At 38.5% G+C, this 19,865-nt stretch overlaps 1 protein-coding gene across 3 annotated transcripts in view; it reads right to left on the bottom strand.

Moving 5' to 3' along the window:
- Positions 1–19,865, bottom strand: part of Kuz (zinc-dependent metalloprotease kuz) — a 97,448-nt gene that overhangs the window by 6,632 nt on the left and 70,951 nt on the right. For all 3 annotated transcript variants that reach the window (XM_076383926.1, XM_076383927.1, XM_076383928.1), the window contains exons 2-3: positions 4,332–4,592; positions 1,031–1,225 (exon numbers count right to left, since the gene is read on the bottom strand). In XM_076383926.1, coding sequence (XP_076240041.1) covers positions 1,031–1,225; positions 4,332–4,592 — 456 coding nt within the window. The remainder of the gene's footprint in view (positions 1–1,030; positions 1,226–4,331; positions 4,593–19,865) is intronic.

The raw sequence follows: 19,865 nt of genomic DNA, 5'->3' as shown, positions 1-19,865 counted from the left end.
TCGCCGCGAGGACTCGTCGCGATTTGTCCGTCAGATCTGCAGAAAAGCTCGCCGTCAGTCAGCTTAATGCTTTAACGATGGCAGTCCAGACAAGACAGGCTCCGCTGAAGGGACGAACCCTCTTTCCTTTCGCACCGCGACCGACCTTTATCTTGCTCTGTATCTCGCGATCTTCTTCAAGTGGAGTTTCCGCAAGACATGATTATTAAGTCCACTGATCTTACGCGTGTAACTTTTGATTACGAGTAACTGCCCTAACTACCTCCGTTTTAGCTACGCAGCCTGACGCAACAGCGTGGGGGATTATAGGAGTAATGGCTGCGGCTTTTACGAGCGAATTGTTTGAAATTTGCTTGAATTCGTTGACCTTTTTGCTGGTGAACGATACTGTGTGTACGAATGTATGATGTGTGTTTGTAAAAGCTTCTCTCTCTTGAACCGATGGATGCGTGGGTGGTGTAAAAGAATTGATATCTATTCAGGAATGCTGTTCACGCGTAGTGATAGATGCCAACTATCTTTTGTATTCGGCGCTCTTTGGTTTCTATTGCAATGGGGAATATAAAGCTGTGAAAGAGTGCACAGTGATGAGTTTCTATTCAAAGCACACCACAGTCAGGGGATTAAAAACGAAAATATACGCTCGTGAAAACAGGAGAGTTCAGTGTCAAAAACTATACTAAGATATGGTTACTGGTTGTGTACCAGAATAAAATCACGCGTCAAGTATGTGTAGTGTAAATCAAACCTACTGGCTCTGTTAATCATGAAAATGATTGAAATACAACTCTTTTTGTAACTCTTGAAAATGAACTCGAAAGCAGAAATCTTTATATTATTTTTTACGTTAGTTTAATGACTGAAACTCATCCCTCAAATTATGCTCGCATGTTTTGAAACATAGTATAATTATTTATAAGGAAAACTTCGTTCGAGTGATATTCAATTTTGACAATCTCGAACAGTATCCTTCGGCGTAAAAGAGATGATTGCTTACGACAAAAATGTAACACTAGATAATTCAACGAACCTTTCCGAAGGTGGGCGTATGCGTCGGAGATGTCATTTTCGTGATAGATCACAGAATGTAACGTGTCATTTCTTTCATGTGGCGGAAAGTAATAGTGTGCCTTTTCCACGTACCACGCGCCACCGCGCGGGGAAATGATTTTCCCGTGGAAAACGCCGTCGCTGATGCTCCCAAACACGTGACTGCCAGGCTCGCCTGGAAATAAAAAGAAAATTATGTTCAGTTATGATCGACATAACTGGAACATGAGACGTTCAAATCTCTTCCTGTAATTGGCTATCGTATTCCACATTTTCAAGCTAATATTGATTCTTTATTGAAATCTCTCATTTTATGTCGATTCTAATTCCACCTCTGAAAATTCAACATACGTAGTAGTGAAATTCGGCACATCAAGGGAAACAATTTTTGTACTACTTTCCCTATACACTCGGAACAGAGTTTCTACAGAAAATTCTAAATCTTGGCTGAGAGCAGGAAATGGAATATATGATATGGCACCTGCAAGGACAAAATAAAACCTACGTTTCATTTCAACCTTGGAACGAAGGAACTAACAACATCGTTACGTATATCATGGAAAATAATCATACAAAAACTGGCGTCAAGCTTGTGACTACGTATGAATACGTACCAGAGAACGAAACGTCAAAAGAATTTGCGGAGCTAGTCAAAATTCGTGCTGAAAACAAGGGAAAAAAAAGCAGCACAGAGGAATATTTTTCGCTACTCCGTTATTCACTTTACATGTTTGCAGTTTTGAAAGTTCCACTTCAACGACACGGAATTTCATTATTTCAAAAGCCTTTTGCTGTATCCAAGCTTCACTTTTATATAATGTGTGTTAAAAACACGCACTCTGCTAACTAAGCTGAACGGTCGTTTTGTTATAGGTTTTTGTGTTACAAAAAGAAGAGGTTTCAAAGATCTTAACACTAAATACGGTACTTTCCCTAAGTGCACAGGTGAAGGTTGTCAAATTTGAACCAGCGCTTAAAATGGACTACTAGTTTTGTTATCCCTATATTGTAATTTATAAACAATTTGTGTACTATGACAGGCAATATGTGTTGCTTATATACAGAGTTAGTTAATGCATTAATCACTAGCATACTGTACCACTTGATGTTTAAATAAATAAAGGCAATCTGTTTAACTGAGACTCTAACATGTTATCATTCGACTGGAAGCTCTCTAGTTTTTCTAAACTAAGTAACATGACTTTCAACAATATACATAGAAAGTACATTTATTAACTGGCAATTTATTCTACTCATTTTTAAATTTTTACATCAAATTAGGATTAGGTAAAATATTTTCAATTATTTGGTCAAGTTGTCTAAATTGGACCATAAGTAGTTGCTCGCATTGGACTAGCTGAATATAGGCAATAATAGAATGTTACGAAAGCAATATCATTCCAAAAGGCAAAACAATGAATTCTGAGTGGTTTTATACCTTACGTGAAGAAATCAAGGAAGAAAATATAATAAAGTTCATAACATGTTGCACTTAGATTTACACACCATGTATAGGAGTAGATACGAAATTAAAAAAATATTATTGCTTAGACTGTTGACTTATACTATGAATTTTTGCAAATTAGGTATGCTGACATCTATGTAGTATATTTTGAAAATTTGTTAAGAGAACTTAATCATTTTCACGTTTTAACTCAGTGGTCCAATCTAGGAAACGAAAGGTCCATTCTAGAAAACCAGTTGCTTAGACTGGTCTGATGTCAAAATTATAAAAAACTACTTGTCTAACTTTTTATATTATATTTTAGAAAAAATCAATTATATTATCTTGAAGGCATATGTAGTAACACTTTTTCTGGTATTTCTTAATCATTGAAAATATTTTATCATTACCCTAGAGTAAAAAATATTTTAGTGATCCAAATTTGGCAACCTTTCTCTACTTGCAACTTGATAACGACAGTCACAAAATAATATCTACCAATAATAAAAGATCGAGCCGTTTTTCCATTCGTTTCGCAAGAAATATGTAGATGCAACGAAGTCGGGGTCGCAAGCACGAAAGTGGAAGATAAACCGTTCCAACACCTTCTTCGTCGACCCGATCCATAATTTAAAATGTCCTCTCGCGCGAGAACTACCGTAAATTATTAGACTGGAAATAAAGGTCTCACCCGGTATCTTTCGTGACACGCACTTTTGCGTGCCACACCTGGGTATTGCTGGGAACGTAGGAGTAGATATAATGCACAGGACTATACCGTAAAACGGTACCAGCTCGTTAAGGTCAGAGTTTAGAATGTAACAGCGCGTACTTAACTGGCAAAGAGATTGTAATTTATGCTGCAAAAATCTCACGGATGTTTAGATCATTCCACGTTGCATCGTGTTTTACAACAAAATGCAACCATTTCTTCCCTTTTGTGGAGACCAGCTACCTCTTTGATGTCGTACCTTGACCTTAGACACGTTCCACAGTTCCACAGTTGAGCTACAGGATAGTCGCTACATCCAATGCAAACTAGGTAGTCTTGCCACGTAGTAGAAATTAAACGGCAGAAATGAAATTACGAATGAAAAGAGACGTAATTTTCAACTTTTCTTCAAATCCTTTCTACGATTTTATACTTCGTTTATGAATGCAATAATAGAAAATGAAAATTAAGGTAAGATAATTTTCGAGACAGAATGAGTGATTGGTAATTTCTCGCGAGACCGACAGTTCAGTTTGTGCAAGACAAGCTTTCATAAGATGAGGGGTTTATTTTATATTTCGCTTGTACACGTCTGTCCGCAATTTTCGCAGCTGACTCGATAAGCTTTTCAGTGAACACTTTGCTGGCTCAATCTTAAGAGCAGCAATAGGGATTAAGTTTACGATGTGAACGTGATTTTTCGCTATTTTTTGGAATTAAGCCTCTTATGTAAACCAGCTGCATTGATTTTAAGTTACTCGCTAGACGCAAAGAAAATTTTTAATTTTCATCAGGATCAGCAAAATTTGAAAATTCTCCTTGTGGGAAATAATTTATGACTCAAACGATAAACGACTAATTAATGTTTTTTAATGGTGCAATAAGTATAACTGAACTTCCAGGGAAACATAATTCTCCATTTAAAATACATCTAAGAGTTGCCTTCAAAGACTTCAACAAGAAACTTAATTTATCAAGAAGTTCTAGACACACAATTTTAAAAGAAATTAAATATATTAGCGTAGAACTTTCAGAGGAATTCTTCAAGTAGAAGCTGAAGTAATTTCACTTACAAAGAGGGCTGCAATAATTATAAGGGAGATTATTTTGAAAAAGACAACTTACCAACTAAGTGGCCCTGGTAAACGTGCGAAGTATCGAGATCCTCCGTTTGCCCCGAAGGGCCCTCGATAATTAGGTTACTGCTAAAGGTGGTCAGGTCCCGCTTCAGTCGAATATGGAAGTCCCTTCCATGTGAGCGAAACTTCAGTGTTACCGAATTGTCGCGGGTAACCGACCTCTTGGCCCTTAGGTGACCTCGGTGGATTTCGTCGGTAGGATAGGAGAGTGGCTCGTAGTGGCGGATGTATTCGTTTAATCTTCGTGCTGCACAGAAACAGAAAGGCCGTGTTACTTCAAAATGACTCACTGGCGTCGAGTAGCATAGGTAATTATGCAAATCGCAGTATACTTTATATGGATTTTATTCATTTCCATGTACAACTTTCTTCATTACGCAAGGTTGCATTTGTCATGGAATTAAAGTTCGTTACAAGTTGTTAACGCACCGTTTCGACGGGTCTTCCGTCGGTTCTCGAAAGTTGCGCACTTGTTAGCGCGAAACCAGAATAATACACAATTCTATATTCATACTTGCGCCTCTCGCAATAACATTGCTTTGCATTTTGATTCTATAAAATGAATAGCCACGGACAAGATTAACAATTATTCTTAGTATGATAATGAGAGAATCGCAACATACAAAGTCGGCTGTAGCTTGCAAAATTCGAAACGAGCTTTGTGGAAATTCCTGTTGAACTTACTTCACGTTTCTCGGCGGGTTTTTGGTCACGTTAACGAGACAAAGTGTCCCACCGCGACCAAACCAGCCGACTGTTTCTTCTATTTAATATTGTTCATAATTTTCGGGGACACAACATGAATATATATCAAGTCGCTCTTCTTCGCAATTCCATACTTTCGCCCGATAAAAGGAGGCAAGCTTTACCCTATGGACGCCATCTACGTATCGTTCTTTCAATTTATGCGCCCTCAGGGAGACAGACGAATTTATCGGTCTCCGTTTTAGACACTTTGAATTGCGAGTGCCCGACAGCGCAGTTATAACGCCATTATTTCGGAAATAAATACATACGCGCATTACAAAGCGATGCAATCATTTGAAAGGTTTTCTAATTACGCAAGGAATGTCCGTGGTCTCATAGATTGCTATCTAAGCAATAAAAGCGAGTCGCATTATAAGTAGATGTATCGTTCAAGTTTCGCAGATGAATGGTTACACGGCACTCGAGGAATTCATTCTAATTGCAAAATCCATTGAGCTATCGTTCTACTCGTTTGCATAAGGAGCGCAGAGATGGTTGCCAATCAGTGCATAAAAGCAAACCAAAGCGAAAGTGGACGTTAAGGTAATCAGACTGTCCTAAATACATAATACAAGATTTGTAAACGAGAAAATTATTGCCTACGTCATTCTTTCATGTATCAATCTAATCCTCTTTCTTCGAGCAACGCGAGGAAGCAGTTCTCGAATCTGAACCTACGACTTCATTCGCCAAAGAAAAGTCGACGAAAACAGAAGATTCCCTGGTCCAGCAAGGTAAAGAATCTACCGAAAAGGAAGGATCTTGGTTAAATCCTACGAAGTTGAAGAGTCAGCGCCGGCAACGAGGATATAACGTTACTCTCTTTTATTATCCTTCCTTCCAGATTCCTTATGTCATATGATGCAACCACCTTTAAGTCGCGTGAGTCAGCGTCAAAAGAAAGTGAGTGCATTTCCGCGCAAATCACCTTTCTACACCAGAATGTTATAACTGTAATCAGTGTTATAAACTGAAAAGGTATTGAGGTCTAGAATTTCGAAAAGATCGATTTCTTTTTTAATTTTATTTACTTAAAGTATATGGCCGTGAAAAAATAAGGTCCATTGAATGGAGCTTAATTGGCAATTAACTCTTTTCTATGAAATTGATAGGAGAAACTTTAAACGCGTTTTTCTTGAAACCTTATTTTTTTTAAATTGGCTTCCATGATATCTCAAGATCTAATTAACTAATTGACTTCAAATTTGGAGAGAATCTTTAACAAATATATCTTTATTTCCAGAACTAGAGATTTAAACAAATATTAAGTTCTACTATTTTTTGTAATATGCTGAAGACTAAGAAAGGCTAAAAAAATGAAATCTCGATCTTTTAAATGCTGCAATTTTTTTATTTATCGAGATTTTGAGTTTTTCCTAGTTCCTGCTATAACTACATCCTTCCTAATGAAGATACTTTTTCCCCCTCTGTTTCAAATTCGCGGATCGACTGGAAGCGTGGAAATCAGTGGAGCACCTTCTTCAAAAGAGTCATTAAACAAGAATTTATAACTCCCACAGTTTTTAATATTTTTGGATGAAAAAAGACCACATACACCTAAGACGAATAAATAAATCTGCAGAATCTCAATACAAAACAGTCTACCTATCCCTAAAAAAAAATTACAAAAAAGGCCAAAAAAGACAGTCTAGACAGCAATACCTTCTTAACTGTATTCCATTGTCTACTAAAAGATTAACACCCATTAATAAAGAAACAATAAAAATAATACATTTTTAAATAATGTGTAATATGTTGACTGTAAGCAATTCTTTCCATTTCTACCATCCCTTAAACAGTACCAGCCCTCCAATCTCGTAATTCATTCTTGAAACACTCTGAACGACCCGAATTAGCAAATACACAGGGCTTCTCTGAACAAATCTGCAAGTCCTAGCAGTTCTACCCCCGAGGAGCTCACTCATAAAATTGATAAAACTACGGTTGCGTCGCGTCGCTTGCGAAATGAGATTCACGCTCGAGGTAACGAAAGAATTGAGGTAAGTGGGTCGGTATACGTGGCATTGTGCTCGCTGGACACCGTAGGCGTAAATGGGGCAGGGTACCTACCATCGAATTAGAGCAACTAGTGTGGGCTGGTCGAAATTTCTCTTTCCCGTAATTTTACGACAGCCTGCGATTTCTATGGTTTAATGGTTTCACAGAGGAGATACCTTTGCGTGTTCAATCAAATTTTTAGGGTATCTGAATTACGAGTGGAAGCCCACACTCGACGCCAATCGTATTTCTCTATCTTAGCTGTCCTCACTGAATCCCCGTCCGCAAACGAGTTGTACGGATTGGTGTGATTCGGTCTTTGAGCTGGTTTCGGGGGATTTCGTTTGTAGACGCGATAGTTTTCTGTTTTTCGCAGAGCTGTCTGAGGGTAGGAGACATCTTGGCGATCTGGAGTGTGTCGAGGCAAGATTGCTCCCTTGTTCCTGACAAACGGCATTATCGGGGTACGATGGGTTCCTCGAACCCACCTTGCTAGGAAGAATTATCAATAGCGATGGTGGGATCATACGAGAAGATATAAAAATAAAGAAGAGATCAGTAGAACGAAATATGTGAAATCAATTTTGAACATTCTCAGTAACATACGTGGCTCAAGCAAGCTGTTTATATAGGGTGTTCGTCGAGAGATGACAGAAACTTTAAGGGTTAATTCTACGTGTCAAAATGAGATGAAAATAAAATGACAGCATTGCGTTTCAGGATTTCTTTCAGACTTATTGAGTGTCGTAAAAGCGTGTAAAATTTGAATGAAATGTGTCTGACTTGGGACTCATTCTACTGTGGCGTATATGTTAAGTTCTCCTGAAACATTCATCAGATGGATCACTTCTATCATTACACAACAAATTACTACCATATAAAGTAGCCATAATAGCTATCTGGACCTACGAGATTCAATTGTAGAGCTGTGCAAAGAAGTCAAATATTGATGTAATCCATCGTGCTCAAAATAAATCTCTCAGGAAAGCTGTTGCACTGTGGTTCATCAGCAGTGAGGTTCTCCACAATGTACATAAAAATTTGCACATAAAGTACGTACGAGACTATGTTACGTAGTATTTTAAATCGCATAACAGTAGATTACTGTTATTATGTTACTGTTAGTGCCATCCCAACAATCTGGTGAAGAAATTACTCAATGAAGAAGAAATCACTAGAAGGCTCAAGAGAATTAACCGAACGACCTAGCAAAAAATCCACGATACATCACGAGTATCAAGGAAAAAGGATCTCTGTGGGGGATCACCCCTATACACGTGTTCCTTTATCATTTATTAAAACTGCTGATGGATTTTACCGAATTTGTTATCGTTCTAAAAATGAATAAAAAAAACTGTTCACCAGATTTTGTGTCTATACATCGTTATTCCCCCCAACTTGGAGGGATCCTCTTCAAAAGTAGTCAACTGCGCCTAGCAATACCAGACTCGGTTTATAATATGAAACTGGAGCTGTTCTTTTCTTTTACTGTCGTTCATTTTGCCTCATTTGCTCTTATTCTTCCTCATTCGCTAAGTATATTTTTCTTCAAGTACTAGGTGTCTTTGTGAAAGACCAGCTAAAGACTCGACGTTTTCAGCTAAACAAATTCAACCAGCTCGACAAGCTCAAGCAGCTCAAGCTGAAATGGGGTGCTAATCGCTTGTACTATATTCGATGCCTGTTCAGACCCGAACTCGGGTAGTGAACATATAACGAGAATTTACTGCAGTAGGTCAGGTAGAGCAACATCAGTAAAATAAGTCCTAAAAGAGACACATTTCACGCGTATTTTATGCGTTTTCTGAGCATCCAATAACTTGGAAACAAAACCAGAAACGCGATTTTTTATATTTTCATCTTTTTATTTTAATGTGTAGAATTACTTCTCAAAATTTCTGGCACTTGTCGTCACTCTGTATATCTACATATAATTTTAAAAAGAGACTTTATAATGTCTTCTACAGGGTGATTCTTCGCTAGTGGACTCAAAAGCAGTGCTGCCGACTAAATATCATAACAAAGACCCTGTCCCTATACCCGATAAGTTATTCAATATGTAAAGTTTCAAATACTAAGCATCTAAGAAACACAAAAAATCGCTGCAAAATGTTTACAGGTCACACGCGTACAAACGTCTTCGTTGTAGTAGCCATCATCCTCGATGACACATTCAATATCTTATCGAATAGAGTGACAGGGTCTCTCTTATAATGTTTAGGCAGCGCCACCCATTTGAGTTCACTAGGGAAAAAATCACCCTCTATATATGGCACGATATAACCACTTATTGCATGAAATACACCTATTTATCCATCAAATCGCCACCGTCTAGTCAATTAAAATACTCCTCGACAACCTGAAACGTGCGATCGGGTTAACAATTTTCACCGCAATAATTGCGTAACTTCGTAGCGGAAGTACTTCTGCGATTTCATTGCAGCACGAATGAAACCAATTATTCCCTCTTCGTTCTCCATTATCGAATTTAGCACGGGCGTAGGAAAAATTCGATGAATCCTGAGTACATGCACCCGTCCATAGTGTTCTCGGTCAAATTGCGTCTGGCATCGATTTATTGACTCGGGCTTATGCCCCCTTCTGACCAGAGAGGAACCGGTTTCCGGTAGCTGGTTCTATCCGCAGGAAACATCACGGCTGTGGGGGGCGTAACTCGTCACGGACCGATGGATCCCCGTTGTATGGTTTATGAGCACACACGATGGACACATGGTACGCTCGCGATCAATCTCACCTGCACGCCTGCGCATTATGTGTACAGAAATAAAAAAATAAAAAAATGTAGAGGGACAGGACGAGACGAGGGGGTGGGGGCGAAAATTATGGAAAACCGAAAAGGGATTTGTCGAGAGGCATGGAAAACGAAACAGGGACGACAGGAATATATTAATTCGCGCACGTCGATCTCGTTTCGCATTCATCGGTAGAGAGTCTTTTCGCTTCGCATTTACCGCTGCAAATTGAAATCTTTGTGTACGAGGATTCATGGGACGTGAATTTTCACACTCCTTCAGCTTTTTCGATTTACTATTTCAAATTTAATGCATGAAAATGGATTTTCTGTCTGCTGAGGAAAAATTACGTTAGTGTTGTACAAGGAAGGAGTAAATTAATGACACAGTATTGTGATGTTTTATGTTGAAGAAATATTAGAAATAGAGATGTACTGTTATTTAAAGTAGTTAAGATATAAATATTTGAGTTATGTAACAGTTCGAAGAGACATTGTATGAAAGTATTATTTTTAATATAGTCAGCAATTTCTTGATTAAGTAAACAGATAAAAATAGAAATTCTATCGTTTAAGCTTGTACATTGCAAAGTGCAATTTTATGCACTTTTGTGTGCTATTTTATAATATGATCTCGTTATCTAGATTCACAGGACATCACGCACATTTCCCACTTAATTTAATTAAGCTGCTACATTTTATGTCTTCATCTCCGAGCTAATCCATATTATAAAGAAAACCAATTACAATGATGACACTTATTTACTAGTGTTCGTTCTGTACCTATTTATAGAGCTTAGTACGTAACAATATCGTGAATTGAAACTGGGACACTCTCGAAGTAATTGGCACTCGAAAAGCCCCTTTTTCCAGCAACGTTTACGAAATATAGATGCGAATCCACGCCTAACTCCTCCTACCATTAATTTCCATTAAACCAGTAGCCTGGTAAAGTATTGTTCCTTAAAAGTGGAGTTATACTTATCGCTTATTTCGAAGTTCACGCCTCTTCCTTTTGCCAGAAGCTAACGCTGATGTTTACCGAAGTTTACCCAAGGGAGCTAAGGATTTACTATCGCGATTCCACGGGTGAAAACAGAGTTCGATCAGCCCCATGAGAAGGAACTGGCGTCTTTCCTCTTTGCCTGCTAAATCAGTCGTGTTCCATGAATTGCGTGATCGTTCGCACTGATACAGGATATTGGCTAAATGAAATGGTAATGCAACTTTTACTCATGACTCTGACATCGTTAAAGACTTTGCTCGATTGAACAGGTTTCCTTAACGATACTAACATTCTTAGGTAATCCCTTGCTTGTAAAGTACAATTTACAACGTTTAATTAAAGTATTCCTTTGACTTATCGCTAGTAAGTATAGGAAAATAACACTAAAACAAAAGTAATAAAAGAGAACGTTATAGCACTTAATTAAATAAATTTTCTCAATTGAGCATCCCCCTATTAATGCAGACAGCGAGATAACATAACGTAAGTAAGAACATGGTACTTGTAAGTCCAGGAAGAAACCGCTAAATGCGCGCAACTCGTGTTAAATTAATTAAGAAGGTTTCTCAGACTGTTAAGAGAGCTTTTTAAGCGACAGTGTGGGCAGCGAATTACTATTATCGAATACTCTCGATTCAGTGCAAACAGCACGAGTTAGGCAGGAGACGATAATAACGATGGAGGAGGAATCAATTGACCCAATTCCACGTGCCGGTCCTGCTTGCCAGCCCGCTACCATTATCTAATTTAACTATTTAGGCGACCACTCGCACACTCCCTTCATGTAGGCTAGAGTGAATAATGTCTCCGTGTGAGATACCCGAGAACCGATATTTAATTTCAGCTACCCCGCCCTACGCCCACCCCAGACTGAAAATAGAGATCATCCATAAATTGATTTTCGTCGGTGGAATTAAGTTTGTTCAGATGTAGAGTAGTCTATATGTATGTATGTACATATCCAATATCATGGGATTAACCATCATAAATGTTTCGATATGTTTATTTCCAATACTAGTCATATTTAGTCCTGTCTAACATACGTCTAATAATATCTAATAAAGCTATATTAATTAAAATTGAATCAATTCTAGAAAGAAATTGATCCGATATTTACCAGAATTTTTTTATTTATATTCACAAGTCGATTGCTCCAACTATTCCACATAAATACTGATAGAAATTTCCTTCCTATTTCTGGGAAAGAGAATTTCTATACGATTTAAAAATATCAAATTCGATTTGTTCGGTGTAACCAGGACTGCTTGAAATTTCTAATTGGGACTTCACGAATTTATACAGAATCTAACTTTAGCTCTCAGTGGCAAATGGAGTGCTGTAGACACATGAAAATACCAGGCTTACAGGAAAGGATTGCAGGCTTTTCTGAATTAAGAATGTATGCAAGCTTTCCACGCTGTGCGCGCATAGTCCCATGTAACAAACTCGTACAAAGCGTATATAAAATTGAAGCACGAGTATCAGAAATACTTTTCTCTCCATTCTATTTGAACTCTTCCACTAAAGTCTCGATAAAGAACCGAGTATTTTATTTATTAAGTATGCCCCTTAAAATAAAGTTCCCGCTTTAAAACAACTATTTCAAATTGCAATGTACAGAAATGCGGAAACACAAACGAGAAAGGAAAATAAAATAATAATACGGAGTTCTAATGTTAGCAGAGTAGTTAATGCGACAGAATGTATCAACGAAGTGCCTCATTTACAATTCTGAAGTGATGCTCCAGAAATTACGGTTGAGGAATAAAATAACAATGAAATTATTTTCCAGGTTTTTTCATACGAAACGAGTGTCTCCTTCGCTACGAAAGAGTGTTCAGAAAGCACAAGATATCGCAGAGCATAATAAAGGTTAAGCTCGATATATAGATGAAGTCGTTGTTAGACGCAGAGCATGGAATGCAACGAGGGACTTTAATTAAATTAGTTTAGAAGTGCCAGATTAACATTAGTTGGCTAATTAATGTTGCGGCCAGGTAACTTTAGGAAATTACCTTTTTTGCGTAATTAATCGCCGCTAAAATGAACAATGTAACAAGAAGCTTCATGCGTCTGAGCCGCAGATGGTTTTCGCTGCCGATGCGCTTATCAATCGATTCTGATAAGTTCAACAACAGCGAATGTAACCACTCTATTTCGTAATGAAATTATTAATTTTTGCTCACAATTTGTTACAGACTAAAAAAATAGGAAACACTGAAAAACTTTTACGTGAAAAGTCATCGCGTGAATTTTGAAAGATAATTATTTCCTTCTTCCAACTATAGTACTCTAGATGTTCTCATGTTCTTACTCTCATGCAGACCTCCCAAAACATCTTGGAAGGTGAAATTGCAGCTTTCGCAAGTCGTCCTCACTCGCAACTTGAGTTTACTGTTGCATGCAGACGGTCCTCTACATAATTACAATTAAGTTATAAACGCAGACAATCCTAGAGTCAACACGTGTTATCAAACATCCTTAGTTACATAGCGGTGTACGAAGACTTTGCTGATATTCAGACCGAGTAAACAGTCTATGTAAATGCAATAGTGCATCAAGGAACATATATAGACAAATAAGATGGAACGTCCCATTTCTATTTGTTAAAATCGACAAATATCATTACAGTACCATTACTATACATTTCTATAAGAATCTCTTTCAAAATTGCAATTACATGTATCAATGTACATGTTACTGTTTCCTCTTAATTTTATTAAAATAACAGAAATCTTCCTACACTGCGTAATAAACGAAGAACACTTAATAATAGAAACTGTTTTAAGTACAATATTAACACATGCACGATTGCAATTTAAAACTACTCTCTTGAAGAATAACAAAGGATTTCCTTCGATTTGTCTCTCAGCTACATAATTAAATCGTTTGTCCAACTTCATTCATCGATTGCATCGTATACTCCAACTGCCAATAAACATGGAGCCTAACTCGCAGAGGTGTCACAAAGCACAACATACTCAGCAACAATCCATCATTTTTCATACACTATCAAAGGCAAGGACGTTTCCTTCCTGCAAGCAATTTATATTAATTTAATAAACATAAGATACACTGCGATCCTTCAGTGATTTATAGACCGTTACGCGCGTATCTCGTGCAATTACCTGAGCTTGCAATCAACTGACGCGACGAATTGCGTGCACGATTTATCGTCCCAAAATCTAGCATGAGAACAGATATGCGCATGGCTGCATCGAAATGCCAGCTAAGATATTGGTCGACAGTCGTTAACGGAGATGCAGTAAGCTCCTGGGACTGCGGGTAGTGGCAGAGAAAAAAGACACCCGAAAGTACTTGTAAAGCTGTATAGAAAAGAACAGTTAGGAAGGGGTAAAGTTTGCGCACATGGTAGTAATCCCCTGTGAAAATCAAGATTTTCAACGATGATGACATACAAGGACGAGGTACCATCTGCTGAATTTGCATCAACACCGTGCGCCTTGTAAGCGTCTTAACGTCACTGAGAAGATTTACGCGTTCCTTGCAACCATTTCAAACATTTAAGCTCTTAATCGTATGGTCGGAGGCGGGAGCATTATCTAAAGGCCTTCGATCTCTTTCGCTATAGTCACGTAGCAGCAAAGGGTGTCTGAGCGCTGAAGACCCAAGAGAATTTGTTTCAAAGGGTTAACGAGATTTAGAACAGCTTGGATAGCAATAGGAGCGAAGACAGAGTTATTGGGTGCGCAATGAAGTGGATCACTTTTGATAGTGAAAATATGTTACGCTCCAAAAGAAAAGAAAAATATTTTAGATAAGAAAAAAACGAGGTAATTCAATGTAACGTTGTGTAACTTGAAAGTTTCTGATAAATCTACTATATTTTTAAAATGTAATTTAGTTTATTTATTGTACGTTCCGCGAATTTTCTTCGCAATTTATCTATTACATAATTTTCTTTCTACGAGCGGAGGAAAAGACTGGTTACAGTGGGTTAAGGAAAAAGTTCCAAGTGATCTGTTTCAATTGAAAGACGCCATTTATCACTTGTGAATGTAGCAAGTAGAAAAATGTCTGTATCACTGGCAACAAAATCAGAGTGTCGTCTACGCGGAGCGATTGTAATCTATCGACCGCGTAGACGGCGCAGAATCTCCAATGGCATTTGAAATAGCATTGTCGCGTTCGTCACGATGCACATCACTCATTGGTACGCGCGTGAATGCGTGACTGCATCGATTACACTCACATGTAAAGCCTAACAGACGATATTTATTATTCCGCTCGGTTTGTATTCCGGTGATAATCCACCAAGCATTACTCTTCTTTTCAACACCTTTTCCCTTCTAGAGAATAACGTAAACTCGTTTATCACTACTCTCTTAAGTGATACATGAATATGGTGAAAAAAGAGGCGTGGATCTGACACGGCAGTCAGACGGAACTGGCAGATGACTAACAGCCGTTTCTTTCTTGTCAAGCAATTTCTATTTCTTAAATTATTCATCTTGTCTAATTAATTAACGGCTGAAACGCAAGATTAAATTAGAGGATAAATGAGTTGATTATTTGTCAGAATTTATAGCTTAATAATACCGAGAATAGTTGAGGCAGATTGTGTCAATTAAATAAAAACTGAAATAATAGAATTGGACATATATTCGATATATTCAATTTTAACAAATGAAAATTATTCAGTTTCTAATTAGATTAAAATCACCAATAAAAAATGGATCCTGACAACAGAAAACAATTTTGCACAATGGCTTGGTTATGCTCCAATTAAAAATATCGTAAATAAATGCATCGACCATTAATACTGACAGCTTGAAATTGTGAATATTTCCTGAACCAGGTAACTTTTTCGACCAGCAAAAAATTGAATACAATTTTTGGGCTGGTCCGCTGCTAAATGTTTAAACAACGTCCCCAACTTCCGGCATTTGGTTCCTCAAAACCACCAGGAAGTGTGTTTTCTTGATCGCGCTGTTTCACGCGTCGACCATGCTGTCAATTAAATTAATTAAAGCACGACGTCCACGAAAGTTTCTCGATTGCGAGAAAATTCGCGAAGCGTTCTACTTCTCTCTCCCTCTCTCCCTCCTCAGCACTCTACTCGTATCCTCGGCTTCCTTTTCTGCAGTTCAGAGCTCCTGCGCCTTATGAATGCAACTTTAGCGTAGCTCGTAGAAAAAGTACTTAAAACTTTCACGGTTCGGCGGTATCTCCCTCCACGACAGTAATTGAAAAGCCTAGCGAAATAACCGGTTGCGCTTAAAAATGAATCTCCTCCCTTTTTTTCGGCAACTGGTTAAACGCTGTGCAAGATTCTGAGACCGATGAAATTTAATAAATTAAGGCTTCGAAATTTAATTACGGTTTATCGAACTGCAACGTTATCCTCGAGTTGTTATAATCAATACTTCATCAGCAACTCGAGAAATATTTAATGTTTCTAATTTTAATAAACACAGTAAATTGAACAGAACTTCTGTTCAATGCTGAAGAAAACAAGATGTACAATTTTACTAATGTTAATAAACTCACTTCGTTCATCTCCAAATATTAAAAGAGCTTTGGATGATACAGAATCTCGCATGCTTTCCCGAAACTGTTTCCTATTCTGATCGATGGCTGGGCCAATGTGACAATATTGACTGGAATTAAAGGTTAATTAACGTCCAATTACTTCGGTATCGGAATCGTCGGCTCGAATAAGTAAATACTTGTACATATTGCAGGTCGTTTAAACGGCATCACTCGAAATAGCGGGATGACAGCATTCGTAACGAGTTTATTAAGTATTAAATCGATACACATCGACTTGTTCCCGACTATTTACGTATTGCTGAGTTATGGGCCAATCGATTCACGAAACACGACGACCTATACGGAACGACAATCCATAAATAAGCACGCGACACGAATTGTTCCTTGCATGCACGCAAGGACAAGATGCAGCTTTTACGACAGCCACGGCGAAACACCGCGAAAAGGAGAGACAAAGGGTGAAAAGGTCGAGGAAGCGAAGGCAGCATTTCAGCCAACGATGCGAGACCGAGCAGCACCGCGGAAGCTAAACGGTAAACAACAAATTCTCGATGTCTTTTTACATTTTTACGCTCTACTTCGTTATCGATAAATATCATACGTCGTCGCTTCAGTTTTGCTCGGCAATAGCAAACAGACACGAAATGGTTGGACGTGCGAATTCCGACGTAACGTGATGGGTCTAATTGGAGTTGCTGTTATCAGTTTGATCTTGTGAACGATGGGAAAGCGCGATAAGCGTTCAAACAGTTGTTAGGTTACAGCAAACTGAATTCATTTGGGAAGCTTCCGAAGAGGATTCTGTTTTTGAAAAATTGTTAGAAACGTTTGAGTAAACGAGTCGATTGGTAATTTGAACCTGTTACGCGGAAGAGCTGAAACTGGAGCTCGTAGAAGTGGAATAGGCTTCAAGTTCTCTTCCATTTCCTTGACCTATTTTATTATAATATTATACCACTCTGAGTACTTTCCTGTAGGGAAGTTTCGTAAAAATTCGTTCATCTCCCTTGAGAATAAATACCTTTCCATGTCAGGATACAAATTGAATCGAAGCATGTGAAAAAGATATGAAAGGTCCTTTTTATTGAACCTGTGTGCATCTTATTGTTGACTGAAAATTAAGAATATACAATTAGGCTAGAAATCCCTCACAATGTTAAACGACAGGAAGAACTGACAGAACGCCAAGACTCGATGAAGAGATGCAACACCATTTAAGAGTCTTCTCTGTGAATACGAGTACACTTGGATATCCGAGATCAGAAGTAAGCCGTAAACGACGTTGATAGAAACAAAGTAAAATGGAAAGGGGTATCTCGGGTAACATCCTCTTTTGCTGGACCAACAACCCCAGGAGAATGTTAATTATGCAGCTACTACAAAATAATTGAAACTCCTCTCCGCAGCGAATACAGATTCCGAGTCGATCCAGATGGTCTAGAATGAATTTGAGAAACCAGCAAGAGAACGTTTCATATCTAACGAGATTGAATTCTGAATTCAATCACAAGTAGAATGATTACACTAACTGCGCGAAACACTTAATAAAGGTAAGAAACAATGTTGCTGCAATGGGTTAAACAAGGAGGTCACTCGATTAAGTACTAAACAAGAAACTGCTGGAACTTCAATTTCTTTTTCCTGGAACAAACACTGCAGTGGATATTACTGCAGTCTTGGAAAAAACCGTAGTTCTGTAATAGGTAAGGGACAATAAACATGATGTTGCATTTACATTTGATAAATCCTTAAGTTGAATAAATCCCTGTCCCTGAAAACAGAGCTGGATGTCTTGCGTACGACTTTGTAGTTTAATTCTCTAAACATTCTCTCTTATAATTAGTATCTCGCCTATGAGTCACCAGAACACTACTTACTTAGATGTTAATAGCATTACTTCTCCAGCCCTCTACCACGAATTTATAAGATCATTTCTATAGCTGTAACACGAAACGACAGAAGTCACAGTTTATAATTTATACCTTAATTGAATACTACAAGATGGAACCCATGTTTTCATATAAGGAGTATAGTAACCTGCATGTCGATAAAATAGCAATAGCATTAAGATTCAAAACTTCGAATACCAAAGTCCTGTTTTGTCTTACAACTACAGATTCATTAATAAAGCAGTATCAAACATTTCGGTGACAAGGCTGCAACTTTAATGGGTGGCATTCCTGCATTCAGGGATACCGATCTTGGTGAGTACCGTATACAACAAGCGACGCGACACTGTGCAGCGGATTACCAAACATCCTCCGCAATCTCAACGCCTAAGCCTCGCAAGGCACGCCTTAGTCGAATATGTTAAAACGTGGTATCAGGCCAGGCAAGGTAATCCGCGAACATGAGAGAAATTTCACCAGGATTTAGCATGCGCGGTTTCATATACTAGAAACACTAGGAATACTTACACAAAGTACACCGAAAGCAGCACAATCGAGTTTAAACTGACGTCAAGCGACATTGGTTGATTAGCGCCGCGGTCATGCCACTGATTCAAGTATGTAACAGTTCTTTATTGATGTCACATCTCTGGACGAAGGACCTTTTGTGTAAAATGCTATCATTGGTAAGGATGTCAGAATCGAGAGGGCTACGAAAAGGTCACAAACAGGTACCTGTCTAGTGTCTATCCAAGCATCCCTCCGAAATGCTAGGATTCTAACGATCTGGGACACATATAATCCAAGTAATTAAAGAGACGAAGATCTGTGGCATCCCTTTCCCAGCTCGTTTCATTTAAAACTGGGACGCTGGGAATCCAAGCGTTGGTTCCATCAGAGACGCTGGGATGACCAGGGAGGGAAGAATGTCAAGGTCGACGGAAAGCAATTAGAAACGAGCGGCTGTTTAATTTAACTTTGCACACCGAAAGCGAGAAGTCATACCCCGCGCCTCGCGAATCTAACGACCACACTATCCATTCTTGTCACATCCGTATCATCGGAAGGCTCAAGTCCATAGCATTGTCCGACACGACAGCTTCGAACGTAGAAGACGGGGACGGTTCATTTTTGCACGTGTCGTACAATGACAAATTGAAAAATGTCAGAGCGTCCTATATCGCCTTTAATTATCTCCGACAGATGGCCGTGTGAGCGAGGGGAGACAATAGGAATAATGGCGAAAGGATGAACGATCACCTTTTTCTAATTAAACCTCGGTCTCCATGGCCACTTTCAGACAATGCCGCCGCTATTACATTTCCGTGTTCGACTTCGAGAGAATCTAATGCAACAAAGAGTACAAAGAGAAAAACGCGGGACAATGAGCGGCGCAGGGTGTGAGAGACGGGGGTTAGAGGGTAGGGAAAACGAAAGGAAACAATCAAAGGACGTGAATATTGTCAGACTGATAAGGAAGATCGATGCAGCGACGGTAGATGAAGCGAACCTCGCTTTTTGGAAAGCAAAACGTCGGATATAAATGTTCGCGGAAAAGGGTCGTGGAAACAGGAATACAAGGACGAAACGGGGAGGCAAAGGCGATGGATATCT

The sequence above is a fragment of the Calliopsis andreniformis genome, chromosome 9 (genome assembly GCF_051401765.1).
Source record: "Calliopsis andreniformis isolate RMS-2024a chromosome 9, iyCalAndr_principal, whole genome shotgun sequence".
In the NCBI taxonomy this organism is placed as follows: domain Eukaryota; kingdom Metazoa; phylum Arthropoda; class Insecta; order Hymenoptera; family Andrenidae; genus Calliopsis; species Calliopsis andreniformis.
The sequence above is the reverse complement of the archived record's forward strand: the minus strand, read 5'-3'. Positions and strand labels throughout refer to the sequence as shown.